Genomic DNA, 15,599 nt, shown 5'->3' with positions numbered 1-15,599 from the left:
TCAATGGTGTCAGGTTAGGTAAGGGGGAAGTGCAGCGAGACCTGGGTGTCCTTGTACACCAGACACTGAAGGTTGCCGTGCAGGTACAGCAGGCAGTGAAGAAAGCTAATGGCATGTTGACCTTCATAACGAGGGGATTTCAGTATAGGAGTAAAGAGATTCTTCTGCAGTTGTATAGGGCCCTGGTAAGACCACATCTGGAGTATTGCGTACAGTTCAGGTCTCTTAATTTGAGGAAGGACATCCTTGTAATTGAGGCAGTGCAGCGTAGGTTCATGAGATTGATCCCTGGGACTGTCATATGAGGAAAGATTGAAAAGACTAGGCTTGTATACACTGGAATTTAGAAGGATGAGGGGGGATCTTATTGAAACGTATAAGATAATTAGGGGATTGGACACATTAGAGGCAGGAAACAGGATTGGCTATTTTTTAATTTCGTTGTACTCGTTGCAATGACAATAAATGAATATTATTATTATTATTATTATTATTATTATATTATTATTATTATTATTATTATTATTATTATTATTATTATTATTATTATTATTATTATTATTATTATTATTATTATTATTATTATTATTATTATTATTATTATTATTATTATTATTATTATTATTATTCCCAATGTTGGGGGAGTCCAGAACAAGGGGGCCACAGTTTAAGAATAAGGGGTAGGCCATTTAGAACGGAGATGAGGAAGAACTTTTTCAGTCAGAGAGCGGTGAAGGTGTGGAATTCTCTGCCTCAGAAGGCAGTGGAGGCCAGTTCGTTGGATGCTTTCAAGAGAGAGCTGGATAGAGCTCTTAAGGATAGCGGAGTGAGGGGGTATGGGGAGAAGGCAGGAACGGGGTACTGATTGAGAGTGATCAGCCATGATCGCATTGAATGGCGGTGCTGGCTCGAGGGGCTGAATGGCCTACTCCTGCACCTATTGTCTATTGTATTCACTGGATTTTAGGATGAGAGGGGATCTTATAGAGACATATAAAATTATAAAAGGACTGGACAAGCTAGATGCAGGAAAAATGTTCCCAATGTTGGGGGAGTCCAGAACCAGGGGCCACAGTCTTAGAATAAAGGGGAGGCCATTTAAAACTGAGGTGAGAAGGAACCTTTTTCACCCAGAGAGTTGTGAATTTGTAGAATTCTCTGCCACAGAGGGCAGTGGAGGCCAAATCACTGGATGGATTTAAGAGCGAGTTAGATAGAGCTCTGGGGGTTAGTGGAGTCAAGGGATATGGGGAGAAGGCAGGCACGGGTAACTGATTGTGGATGATCAGCCATTGTCACAATGATTGGCGGTGCATGCTTGAAGGGCCGAATGGCCTCCTCCTGCACCTATTTTCTATGTTTCTATTGTACAATGAGTTATTAATAATTTATTAACAGCAGTTTGAAGAATATTGCTAGTTAATAATCATACTCAATTAGTTTAATCAGAAACCATTCTTATTTACTTAAGAGATCCAAAAAGCAATTATTTACATTCATGGCTGTAGGGATTCAGTACTCAACTCTGGAAATGGATCTGGTTGAAATATTGAATACACCAAGTGCTCACAAAAAAAAAAGTCAGGTTGGAGTTTAAACTCTGAATAGGGCGCATCACTGCTGGAAACACAATAGTTTCCAATTTACACCACTGACCTTGATTCAGAAATTCATAAGTGATCAAATTAGCAGATGATATAGTGGAATTGTAATTAGAGGATCTGAACGAAATGCTTAAATAGCTGTAACAACAGCTCTAAATTTGGTGAAGACAACAGCACATAGAAAATACAGGTAGATGACAACTATAAATAGTTAAGCAAAATGCAGAAAGATTTAGGGCTATTATTGGATTTAATGATAAATATATCCAATTAAGCAGAATGATTTTCCACAAGGGCTATATAATTCAGTTAGAAAACCAGGGTTGGAGAAATGTGATCAAACTGTGCTGCCCTCTGTTCAAGCTATGCTCTGACAAATTTAGCCTTTCTAACTTTGAGAAAGAATCAGAGATCTTTTAGATAACATTGAATGAAAAATTTAAAAATCTATAGCAAGAATGGTTGCAGGAAACTAACTTGTAGAATTTATTTTTCTGGATCTTGCTGTTATTGACAGAAGTATTAAAGCTAAGTGAAAATTTAGAACTGCATAATCCAGATGAGATCATGTTGTTCCAACAAATATTGTGAGGAAAGTATTAGAAGTATGATTGATGGTTAACATTATATTTTAGATGAGAACAAACCCGAGACTCAAAAATAGCTTCTCTACCACAGTTAGAGAAACAGAATTGATAAGAAAATAGCATCAATTTGTTTGCAGAGTAATGTTGGGGCAAGGGGACATGTAGAAATTAGTACTGTGATCAACTGTAGTTCTAATATGCAATTATTTTGGTTCAAAATATTAATTCAAAAAGGTTATGTTTTCAGATTATACCAGAATCAAATGGATTGTCTGGTTGGAGAAGGCAGCTAAAACTTACACAATGAGCTGGATAAAATGGATAACTATAAGAATATAATCTAAGTGATAGGTATTGTAGAGATAAAGGAAAACTGAATGATACACCTCATGAAGGGTGTTGATTTAACAAAGGGCGAAATTGAAAGAAACCTCAAAGGCCCATAAATTTACTTTGCACTCTAATTAAGCAGATTTTGAGTAATATGTCCAGCTCTTATGAGCAAATATTATAGAAATAGCTTTTTCAAACTCAAAAAGAGCACTTTGTAGATTACTTCCAACTAAGGTAACTATATAGAATAAGAAGATTGACACAAAATGCTGGAGTAACTCAGCGGGACAGGCAGCATCTCTGGAAAGAAAGGGTGACGTTTCAGGTCGAGATCCTTCTTCAGGCTGATTCATCATACCTGAAACGTAACCCATTCCTACCCTCCAAAGATGCTGCCTGTCCCGCTGAGTTACTCCAGCATTTTGTGTCCACCTTCGGTTTAAACCAGCATCTGCAGTTCCTTTCAACATGGTACAGAATAAGAAGTCATATTGAAATACAAAGACACAAGTTTAATACCAATAGAGCAAACCAATAACAATTGGAATTGTCTGATACAACCGCATATATTAATTAGTATAGGAGGAATTCAGGGCTACTTATGTACTTTCAATTCAATATCAACCATTGACAAATCTATTTTTTTATTTTAAAAGACAACTCTGAAAGGAATTGACATCAATACACTTGAATACAACAACAGAAAATACTGGAAACACCTAGCATGTCAGGCATTATTTAAGGAAATGGAAATAGAGTTAGCTTTTCAGGTTAAAGACCCTTTATTTGAACTCATCTATGACAGGAAGTTATACGTAATACAGTGAAACAGAACTGGATACCCTAAAATAGGAATGGAAAAACCTTGGATGAACAACTGAAGGAATAGGCTAGTGTAGACATAATGTCCTTATCTGCATTTTTTAATTATGTTATAACTTCTGTTATCATTAGCATTCATTATTTCAATTAATTACTGAATATAAATAGTAATAAAGTTAATTAATTCCAATTATTCTCAGAATCATCTTTTAAAATGAACAAATTGATTCGTCAATAGCAGAAATTGACTTGATACTGCACACAAATGCCCCTTAATCACTTCTTTGCCAATAAACTCATTGAATTGTAATGATAACCCCAATATTAGTTAATATTCCTCAGAAACATTCTTGTTTCCATTTTCACAAGCTCTATTATTGTACCTTTGAAATAATTGAAGTTCCTCATTTACCTGAACTCTACAGAAATAGGTAGTGGCTGGCAAAAGTCCTTTAATTTCATAACTGAGACCAAGTCCACAGTAACATATTTGCATGATACCTTCCACTACTCCCCATTCCAGTCGATACTCTGTCACTTCAGCACCATTATCAGCTGGTACCTGTAGAATTAAAATGAAGTACACCATTACATAAAAATCTCGCAAATAGAGCACAGCAAGCATCAGCTTTATTCATATGGCTTTTCTGGGTATGGACATTATACATACTTTAGCTGTCACCCAGATGATGAGGTATAACTGTTTTTTTCTAAGAAAGTCTGGAGCTAGCAGAGGCAAAAGAGCCCAAGCCAAACCTCTCTTGCTCAACAATGCCCCTGAGACTATCACTGGTATTATTTCCCTTCCTTCATGGAATTACCCAAGAGATACTGTTGTAACTGTATTTGGAAAGGCATAGACTGATTAGGGATTGTAAGGATTTGTGCATGGGAAAACTGTCTGACAAATTTGATTGTGTTGTTTTGAAACAATAACAAAGAGGATTGATGAGGGAGGGCAGTGGACGTTGTCTCCACAGTCATTTGCAAGGCCTTTGACAAGGTCCGGCATGGTAGGCTAGTTCGGAAGGTTGGATCTGACGGGATCTAGGGTGAGCTCACCAGTTGTATACAAACTATACTTGGTGGTAGGAGTCAGAGGGTAGTAGTGGAGAGTTATTATTCATATTGGAGGCAAGTGAACAGTGGTGTGCAGCAGGGATCAGTGCACAGTGCATTGTTGCTTGTCATTTATATTAACAATTTGGATGAGAATATAGTTGACCCGCTGGGTACGTTTGCAGGTGACACCAAAATTGGTTGTATAGTGGACAATGAATAAGGTTATCTCATTGCAACAAACATAGAAACATAGAAAATAGGTGCAGGAGGAGGCCATTTGGCCCTTAGCGCCAGCACCACCATTCATTGTGATCATGGCTGATCATCCATAATCAGTAACCTGTGCATACCTTCTCCCCATATCCCTTGATTCCACTAGCCCCATGAGCTCTATCTAACTCCCTTTTAAATTCATCCAATGAATTGGCCTCCACTGCCTTCTAGGGCAGATAATTCCACAAATTCACAACTCTGGGTGAAAAAGTTTTTCCTCACCTCAGTTTTAAATGGCCTCCCCTTTATTCTAAGACTGTGGCCCCTGGTTCTGGACTCCCCCAACATTGGGAACATTTTTCCTGCATCTAGCATGACCAGTCCTTTTATAATTTTATACGTCTCTATAAGATCCCCTCTCATCCTTCTAAACTCCAGTGAATACAAGCCCAGTCTTTCCTCATATGACAGTCCCGCCATCCCAGGGATTAACCTCGTGAACCTATGCTGCACTGCCTCAATAGCAAAGATGTCCTTCCTCAAATTAGGAGACCAAAACTGCACACAATACTCCAGATGTGGTTTCACCAGGGCCCTATACCACTGCAGACAGACCTCTTTACTCCTATACTCAAATCCTCTCGCTATGAAGGCCAACATGCCATTAGCTTTCTTCACTGCCTGCTGTACCTGCACTTCCCCTTTACCTGATCTGACACCATTGAGATAATAATCTGCTTCCTTGTTTTTGCCACCAAAGTGGATAACCTCACATTTATCTACATTATACTGCGTCTGCCATGCATTTGCCCACTCACTCAACCAGTCCAAGTCACCCTGCAACCTCTAAATATCCTCTTCGCAGTTCACACTGCCACCCAGCTTTGTGTCATCTGCAAACTTGCTATTGTTACTTCTAATTCCATCATCCAAATCATTAATATATACTGTAAATAGTTGCGGCCCCAGTACCGAGCCTTGCGGCACTCCACTCTCCACTGCCTGCCATTCTGAAAAGGACCCGTTTATTCCTACTCTTTGCGTCCTGTCTGCCAACCAATTCTCTATCCATGTCAATACCCTACCCCCAATATCATTTGCTCTAATTTTGCTCACCAATCTCCCGCGTGGGACCTTATCAAAGGCTTTCTGAAAGTCTAGATACACTACATCCACTGGCTCTCCTTCATCCATTTTACTTGTCACATCCTCAAAAAAATCCAGAAGATTAGCCAAGCAGGATTTCCCCTTCATAAATCCATGCTGACTTAAACCAATCCTTTTACTACTATCCAAATGCACTGTTATTTCCTCTTTAATAATTGACTCCAGCATCTTCCCCACCACCGATGTCAGGCTAACTGGTCTATAAATCCCCGTTTTCCCTCTCGCTCCTTTCTTGAAAAGTGGAATAACATTAGCTACCCTCCAATCCACAGGAACTCATCCTGAATCTGTAGAACATTGGAAAATGATCACCAATGCATCCACGATTTCTAGAGCACCTCCATGTGTACCATGGGATGCAGACCATCAGGCCCTGGGGATTTATCAGCCTTCAGTCCCATCAGTCTACCCAATACCATTTCTCGGCTAAGGCAAATTTCTTTCAGTTCCTCTGTCTCCCTAGATCCTCTGTCCTCTGGTACATCAGCGGTGCTGGCTCAAAGGGCTGAATGGCCTCCTCCTGCACCTATTTTCTATGTTTCTATTTTCTATCTGGGAGATTGCTTGTGTATTCCTTAGTGAAGACAGATCCGAAGTACCTGTTCAACTCTTCTGCATTTCCTTGTTACCCATAATAATTCCACCTGTTTCTGCCTTCAAGGGACCCACATTTGTCTTTACTAATCTTTTTCTCTTAACATACCTAAAGAAGCTTTTACTATCCTTCTTCATATTCTTGGCCAGCTTACCCTCGTACTTCACCTTTTCAGCCCGTATTGCCCTTTTTGTTACCTTCTGTTGTCTTTTGAAAGTTTCCCAATTCTCTGGCTTCCCGCTACTCTTTGCTATGTTATACATCTTTTCTTTAATTTCATTCCATCCCTAACTTCCCTTGTCAGCGATGGTTGCCTCTTACTCCCCTTAGAATCTTTCTTCCTCTTTGGAATGAAATGATCCTGCATCTTCTGGATTATGCCCAGAAATTCCTGCCATTGCTGTCCCACCATCAATCCTGCTAGGATCCTTTTCCAGTCGATCTTGGCCACCTCCTCTCTCATGATGAGGTATAACTGTTTTTTTCTAAGAAAGTCTGGAGCTAGCAGAGGCAAAAGAGCCCAAGCCAAACCTCTCTTGCTCAACAATGCCCCTGAGACTATCACTGGTATTATTTCCCTTCCTTCATGGAATTACCCAAGAGATACTGTTGTAACTGTATTTGGAAAGGCATAGACTGATTAGGGATTGTAAGGATTTGTGCATGGGAAAACTGTCTGACAAATTTGATTGTGTTGTTTTGAAACAATAACAAAGAGGATTGATGAGGGAGGGCAGTGGACGTTGTCTCCACAGTCATTTGCAAGGCCTTTGACAAGGTCCGGCATGGTAGGCTAGTTCGGAAGGTTGGATCTGACGGGATCTAGGGTGAGCTCACCAGTTGTATACAAACTATACTTGGTGGTAGGAGTCAGAGGGTAGTAGTGGAGAGTTATTATTCATATTGGAGGCAAGTGAACAGTGGTGTGCAGCAGGGATCAGTGCACAGTGCATTGTTGCTTGTCATTTATATTAACAATTTGGATGAGAATATAGTTGACCCGCTGGGTACGTTTGCAGGTGACACCAAAATTGGTTGTATAGTGGACAATGAATAAGGTTATCTCATTGCAACAAACATAGAAACATAGAAAATAGGTGCAGGAGGAGGCCATTTGGCCCTTAGCGCCAGCACCACCATTCATTGTGATCATGGCTGATCATCCATAATCAGTAACCTGTGCATACCTTCTCCCCATATCCCTTGATTCCACTAGCCCCATGAGCTCTATCTAACTCCCTTTTAAATTCATCCAATGAATTGGCCTCCACTGCCTTCTAGGGCAGATAATTCCACAAATTCACAACTCTGGGTGAAAAAGTTTTTCCTCACCTCAGTTTTAAATGGCCTCCCCTTTATTCTAAGACTGTGGCCCCTGGTTCTGGACTCCCCCAACATTGGGAACATTTTTCCTGCATCTAGCATGACCAGTCCTTTTATAATTTTATACGTCTCTATAAGATCCCCTCTCATCCTTCTAAACTCCAGTGAATACAAGCCCAGTCTTTCCTCATATGACAGTCCCGCCATCCCAGGGATTAACCTCGTGAACCTATGCTGCACTGCCTCAATAGCAAAGATGTCCTTCCTCAAATTAGGAGACCAAAACTGCACACAATACTCCAGATGTGGTTTCACCAGGGCCCTATACCACTGCAGACAGACCTCTTTACTCCTATACTCAAATCCTCTCGCTATGAAGGCCAACATGCCATTAGCTTTCTTCACTGCCTGCTGTACCTGCACTTCCCCTTTACCTGATCTGACACCATTGAGATAATAATCTGCTTCCTTGTTTTTGCCACCAAAGTGGATAACCTCACATTTATCTACATTATACTGCGTCTGCCATGCATTTGCCCACTCACTCAACCAGTCCAAGTCACCCTGCAACCTCTAAATATCCTCTTCGCAGTTCACACTGCCACCCAGCTTTGTGTCATCTGCAAACTTGCTATTGTTACTTCTAATTCCATCATCCAAATCATTAATATATACTGTAAATAGTTGCGGCCCCAGTACCGAGCCTTGCGGCACTCCACTCTCCACTGCCTGCCATTCTGAAAAGGACCCGTTTATTCCTACTCTTTGCGTCCTGTCTGCCAACCAATTCTCTATCCATGTCAATACCCTACCCCCAATATCATTTGCTCTAATTTTGCTCACCAATCTCCCGCGTGGGACCTTATCAAAGGCTTTCTGAAAGTCTAGATACACTACATCCACTGGCTCTCCTTCATCCATTTTACTTGTCACATCCTCAAAAAAATCCAGAAGATTAGCCAAGCAGGATTTCCCCTTCATAAATCCATGCTGACTTAAACCAATCCTTTTACTACTATCCAAATGCACTGTTATTTCCTCTTTAATAATTGACTCCAGCATCTTCCCCACCACCGATGTCAGGCTAACTGGTCTATAAATCCCCGTTTTCCCTCTCGCTCCTTTCTTGAAAAGTGGAATAACATTAGCTACCCTCCAATCCACAGGAACTCATCCTGAATCTGTAGAACATTGGAAAATGATCACCAATGCATCCACGATTTCTAGAGCACCTCCATGTGTACCATGGGATGCAGACCATCAGGCCCTGGGGATTTATCAGCCTTCAGTCCCATCAGTCTACCCAATACCATTTCTCGGCTAAGGCAAATTTCTTTCAGTTCCTCTGTCTCCCTAGATCCTCTGTCCTCTGGTACATCAGCGGTGCTGGCTCAAAGGGCTGAATGGCCTCCTCCTGCACCTATTTTCTATGTTTCTATTTTCTATCTGGGAGATTGCTTGTGTATTCCTTAGTGAAGACAGATCCGAAGTACCTGTTCAACTCTTCTGCATTTCCTTGTTACCCATAATAATTCCACCTGTTTCTGCCTTCAAGGGACCCACATTTGTCTTTACTAATCTTTTTCTCTTAACATACCTAAAGAAGCTTTTACTATCCTTCTTCATATTCTTGGCCAGCTTACCCTCGTACTTCACCTTTTCAGCCCGTATTGCCCTTTTTGTTACCTTCTGTTGTCTTTTGAAAGTTTCCCAATTCTCTGGCTTCCCGCTACTCTTTGCTATGTTATACATCTTTTCTTTAATTTCATTCCATCCCTAACTTCCCTTGTCAGCGATGGTTGCCTCTTACTCCCCTTAGAATCTTTCTTCCTCTTTGGAATGAAATGATCCTGCATCTTCTGGATTATGCCCAGAAATTCCTGCCATTGCTGTCCCACCATCAATCCTGCTAGGATCCTTTTCCAGTCGATCTTGGCCACCTCCTCTCTCATGCCCTCATAGTCCCCTTTGTTCAACTGCAACCCTGATACTTCTGATTTAACCTTCTCCCTCTCAAATTGATTTAGATGAAATGGGAAAGTGGGCCACGAAATGGGAGGTGGAATTTAACTTGGACAAGTGTAAGGGGCTGCATTTTGGCAAGTTGAACCAGGGCAGGACATACAGTAAATGATAGAGCCCTGGAGAATGTTGTTGAACAGAGACCTAGGGGTACAGGAACATAGTTCCTTGAAGGTGCCAGGCTGGTAAAGGTACTTTCCCCATGTGTGAATAAGTGAGATAATTTAATTATTAATTGGATTCTTTATGTTAGTAATAAAAAAGAAAACAATGCTTACTCTCCAGCTAACATGCACACACGTGGCTGTTTTACACGTAACATGTGGAGCTTTGCATTGATCAGGACATCCTGCTGCTGTATATATCTCACATTTTTCTGAGAAAGGTCCATACTGAAAACAAAATACTGCATTAATAAAACTCAAAGTATTAAAATGTGAAATACTTTTGGAAATGAAACGTTAATCTGAAATTGAAAGATCAGTAAATCTAATGGAATGATTTCAGTGACACCAAACTCTTTCCCCTTGAAATAACTCCCAAAAGGCATCAAAACAGGTTGGTGATACATTAACTTTCAGATGGGTTCAGGGTTAGAAAATTACTTTTGCACACATATCTATTTTGTCTATTTCAAAACTGATTAATCCAGTTTATTTCACAATACTAACTCACTTGCATTACTAACTTCCTTGATCTCAAGAACAAATCAAAGTAACAGGAATTAATTTTCAAAATAAATTAGCCCTCGTGTCATAACACTACACTAAATGCTTCCTAATAGCTGGTGGAACAACCAACAGCAACAACAATTAGTCAAAATATAAATATGACTCTTCTGGAGATAAATTTCTCATGAGATCTTCAAAATATATTGCAATAAGGGAGTGGACAGTAGACATTTCAATGGAGTTAATCAAAATTCAAACAGAGACAAATTAAGATTTTTGTGTAGGACAACATGTTAAACAGTCTCTTGGAGAAATATTTTAATTTTTAAAGCAGAAAACGCTAGAAACACTTAACATTCAAATAGCAGTTGTAAAAAGAGAAACAGAATTAACTTTTCAGGTCAATAACAAGTTAAAACTTGACACCTGCAAGGAAGAAAAAAGAATGGTTTGTTAAAAAGTTGAATGTGATATAGGATGAAGTGGATCCATTTATCCAGACAGCCTTGGAAAGGATCAAGTCAGTATTGTTGAAAAGAGGACAGAAGCATGCGTCCATGCCATGGATCTCAGGCAGCAACAAGTAAGATTTGACTCCAAATCTCATCTGTAATCATGGGTGCATTCAAAATGCAAATGGTGGAATTTCAGTTGTAATTCATTGAGGAAAATTTTTGTTGGGAAGTGAGTTTCGTTAGATACTTGATCACAGAGAAGGAAAAGAGAGAGTAATGTAGGTGACAGAAACCAACAGAAATCTTGGAGGGAAAAGCAGTGCAACCCTCAAGGTGGGCAATTTTGGAAGAGTGGTAGCAATTAATTAAACCATTCTTTTATTTCTTACGCCTGCTTTGTTTGCAGCCCGAAGTCGAAAACTGTACATCCTTCCTGGAAGCAGGTTGCTGATTGTACATTCTGTGTCAGATCCTTGGTACACTTCCTTGGGATCATTCAGGTCTGATGCAGACATTTCTAGCTTAAAACTTATTACTTGGGATCCACCGATCACAGGAGGTTGGCCTGGTGAGACATATAACAAATAAGAAAACTGTTAATTCTGGTTTAAAAAGCATACATTTATATAGTACATTTAATGTAATAAAACATCACAGAGGCTCATCAAAGATCTGTTATCAAAGTTTGACTACTGAGGTAGCTTTTAAGTTACTTAAAGGAATAAATAGTCAAGTACATTGTTTTAGTTTAGTTTATTATTGTCACGTGTACAAAAGTACTGTGAAAAACATTTGTTTGTGTGCTGTCCAAAACAAGACTATAAATGAATACAATTAAGTCATCCACAGTGCACAGATAAAGGATAAAGGACACAACATTTAGTGCAAACTACAATATCAAAGTCTAATTGAAGTTTAAAGCCTCCAATGAGGTATCTGGGAGGTCAGGACCCCACTCTGGGTGATGAGAGAACTGTTCAGTTTTATGATACAGTTAATGAACTGCTAAAAATCCCTGCACAATTTTCTATCATCTATTATGTAGCTGGAAAGGAGTAAGAAAAATCTAAAGGTCTCAACTTTTGAAGAACAGTCTAAATAAATAGTCATTTATACTTTCAAACACCATTATCAACTTCATACACGTTAATGGAACAAAATAATCTACATATAATTTTAAGGTAATTACGTCTTACCCCAATGTAACTGTAATTCTCTTGCTCGAGGTTTACCTACAAGTCTAGGTGGTTGACAAGGTCCTGGAGGAACTGCTGGCGTCTGTACTTGTAATGTTTCAGAAACCTTTAAAAGATACACATGACAAAAAAATGACAGTGCTAATATGAAAATAAATTGATATGACTTTTCAAACATATGTCAATGATATTTAAATATTGTGAATTAAGTGGATTTCCTGAATTTAATAGAAGCTCAAGAAATCTTGAAATCATTTTGTTCTACCTAAAGACATTTTAATGCACTTTTCTAATCAGCAACAGCCACAATAAAGCATTTCAAATTAGTCAGTTATTATTGCAAATATATAACGTGCATGCTTAACAGGTATAATGTTTCCTGAAAGAAGCAGGGATGTGTTGATTGTTCATATTATTATTAAAACTGCATTTCTCACAACAGTTGGAGATACTGAATAATTAAAAAAAATTAGCTCCCCTTATCATAATTTTGCTTTCACATTTGAATCACAAGGTACCAATTTTCCAGGCAGTGACAAAGGTATTCAACTCCGATCTCAAAATTCATTCTCCAGGTGCTGTGAATTTCACATTTCCTGAAGCAAGCTACATTCAGATCTTTTTGTAGGGAATCTCAAGACATGCAGAAATGCTGACATCGTCAGGTTAGCTGAACAGAATGATGGAAGATAGAAAACAAAGTTCTCTATATTTTTAAATAATATTTTGAACACTTTATGGAAAGCAAGAAAAAATATTTAAATATAAATATTCTGGAAAATATCAGTTAAAATTATACATAACACACACAGCAACGAAATTTTAAAAGAATTATCTTGAGCGAATGAATCTTCACACAAAATGTTTTTTTCAGAGCTATACAAGTTATTAACAACAATTCTAGCTTATTTTGCCAAGAATAATTCAGTTGCATCGCATTTAATAGGGAATAACCATTTCCATTGTGTTTACATGAAAATGTATACAAATTTGAAATTCACACATCATGAATGGAGACAGCAAAAGCAGAGATTTCCTTAATTACTTTCCTTGAGGGTGCCGGCAAGGCCGCATCTGGAATATTATGGAGAGGTTTGTCTCCCTACCCAAGAAGAAAATACACTAAAGGTTTACTACATTTACTGCATTGATTTCTGGAATATTGAATGTTGGTTTCTTGAAGAAATCAAGAAGACTGTGGTATATTTGTTGGAGTTTAGAAGAATGGCGGCTGTATTAATTGAAATATACATAATTTTCCAGGGTTTGACCAAGTAAATAGAGGGATGTATTTCCTTTGTCAGGGTTGTTTAAAACTGGGATCATAACTCTAGTGGTTCATTCAGGACTGGGATGAGGATATATTTATTTACCAAGAGTTTAGAGCGTCTTTGGAATTCTATTCCCAAGAGAGTGTGGAGACTCAGTTGCTGCATATATTCAAAATAAAGAGTTTTAGATTTATGTGATCAGTGCAGCAAAAAGCCTTTCAAGTAAAAGATCAGCCATGATTTACTGAAAGGTAGAGCAGGTATGTGGAGGCAAAAGACCTAAATCCTGTTTTATTTCTTATGATTCTATATTGATGTTGATTGCCTCAGTGAAGATGTAAGAAAATAACTGCAGATGCTGGTACAAATCGACGGTATTTATTCACAAAATGCTGGAGTAACTCAGCAGGTCAAGCAGCATCTCAGGAGAGAAGGAATAGGTGACGTTTCGGGTCGAGACCCTTCTTCAGACTGAGATAGTCTGAAGAAGGGTCTTGTTGCTATCTTCCTCAGTGAAGATAGCAACAGTGCACCCTATGAAGGTGCAAAATATTACAGTCACTAACTTATGGATTTCTGAGATGATGTATGTGCAGTTCAAGGGTAATTTCAATTTTTTAGTAATAACATCTGTTGAATTCAACCTTTCTATCATTACAAATTACAGGTTATTATTTAAAAGGAAAACAAATGGAACTATAACAGAAGTCTAATTTTTGTAGGGGTTATATAAATTTGAAGAACACATTAAGCCATATCTCCTGTTTCCAAGTTTGACAAATTCATTCTGGTTTTATTCCAAAGAAGGCATGTATAATGCTAACAAATATTAACATTACCAGACTCTGCCCTCCTTTACTGATGCAGTAAACACGCAACTGACATGTGGAGCCAGGATTTAGGTGGTCGCAAACATGTTCTCTGGCAGATCCACTGTAAACGATGTCCCACTTGTTTCCTAAAAAGTAACAAATTACTTTTAAGGACTTAAAAGTAATCCTTAAAGCAACATTGGGCTTCAAGCAGCTAGGATACCAATTTGCAGCCATGTATCTTAAGCCATCCGCTGCATATTTTGCCATAATTTATTTAATGATATATTTAGAATTCCTTGAAAACTGCTTAATCTTATTAAAATTGAGTGGGTTTATTTGGATACAATTACCTACATCAACTAAATCGGGTACTTTATTTTGCCACACAACATTCACACGAAGACGCATAACGCCATTGTCAGTTGTTAAGTCAAAATTTTAGGCCAATCTACCTAACATCATGCAGAAATGCCTTCATGATACATTTCACTGTTGTTGAAGGAGATGGTTCATTATCCTCTCAAATATCTTGGGATATTAACAAATTTTAGCCATAACAGGAATGCATGTATCCCAAGAATGAATATTATAATTCAGCAGTTCAAAGAAATATCCATATTGTATATAATAACATTGATTTCTACAATTCTGTGTATGAATAATCCTGTTAATTAAATGAATAATGTTAATGCTAAAGACCAAAAAAAGGCAAATATTATCAAACATTTTCAGAAGAACACCATGTTTCCCAGCTCCGAAGAGTGCTTCTTTTTGAAGTATCTTGTAACAGCTCCCTGTACCCACATTTGTTATAGTTATATATAATATATATATATATATATATATATACACATACATACATACATATATACACACACACACATATATATATATATAAAACTAAAACTCTCATCTTGTTTCATTGTTTGTTTATATGTTCTTGAAATACAGCCAAAACGGTACACGATAGCGCAACAACTTTACTCACCATTGTCATGGGGTGGACTGTAGGTTTTGTTCAAATTTGCGTTATATTTTTTTAACATTATTGGCTTTTTAAAGTTTAAAAAAATCACTTTTCCATTTGTCCTGACCGTCAGCCGCTTTCGACATCACAATGGGAGCCCAACAGCGGCCCGGCCAATGAGGGTCAAGGGCGGGACGGGATCTGACCATTGGAGCTCGGAGGGAGACGGGACCCGCCCGAGTTCCGCTCCGACTCCTCCAGCACTCGCATCAAACGACGGCGTCATCGAGTCCGTGCTCCTGTCCGGCCCTAGCACTCTGGACCATCACTGAACTACAACCCCCAGCGGGCAGTTTCTTCTCCTCCTCCTCCCGCGTCTCCTCCAGCGCCCGTTTCAACCGATGGCGTCGTTGACCACTCCAACAACAATGGCAGCCGCCCTCCTTCTCCTCCTCCTCCCGCTCCGCCATCTTGTGCGCGCCTTCCGCCGCCGCGC

General features: G+C 38.9%; 1 protein-coding gene across 4 annotated transcripts in view; it reads right to left on the bottom strand.

Moving 5' to 3' along the window:
* fndc3a (fibronectin type III domain containing 3A) overlaps positions 1 to 15,599 on the bottom strand; it is a 133,556-nt gene that overhangs the window by 11,229 nt on the left and 106,728 nt on the right. For all 4 annotated transcript variants that reach the window (XM_078409418.1, XM_078409422.1, XM_078409419.1 and 1 more), the window contains 5 exons: positions 14,161 to 14,279; positions 12,051 to 12,156; positions 11,244 to 11,419; positions 10,007 to 10,120; positions 3,759 to 3,908 (listed from right to left, as the gene is read on the bottom strand). In XM_078409418.1, coding sequence (XP_078265544.1) covers positions 3,759 to 3,908; positions 10,007 to 10,120; positions 11,244 to 11,419; positions 12,051 to 12,156; positions 14,161 to 14,279 — 665 coding nt within the window. The remainder of the gene's footprint in view (positions 1 to 3,758; positions 3,909 to 10,006; positions 10,121 to 11,243; positions 11,420 to 12,050; positions 12,157 to 14,160; positions 14,280 to 15,599) is intronic.

This window comes from Rhinoraja longicauda, chromosome 12, assembly GCF_053455715.1.
Source record: "Rhinoraja longicauda isolate Sanriku21f chromosome 12, sRhiLon1.1, whole genome shotgun sequence".
Lineage (NCBI taxonomy): Eukaryota > Metazoa > Chordata > Chondrichthyes > Rajiformes > Arhynchobatidae > Rhinoraja > Rhinoraja longicauda.
The sequence above is the reverse complement of the archived record's forward strand: the minus strand, read 5'-3'. Positions and strand labels throughout refer to the sequence as shown.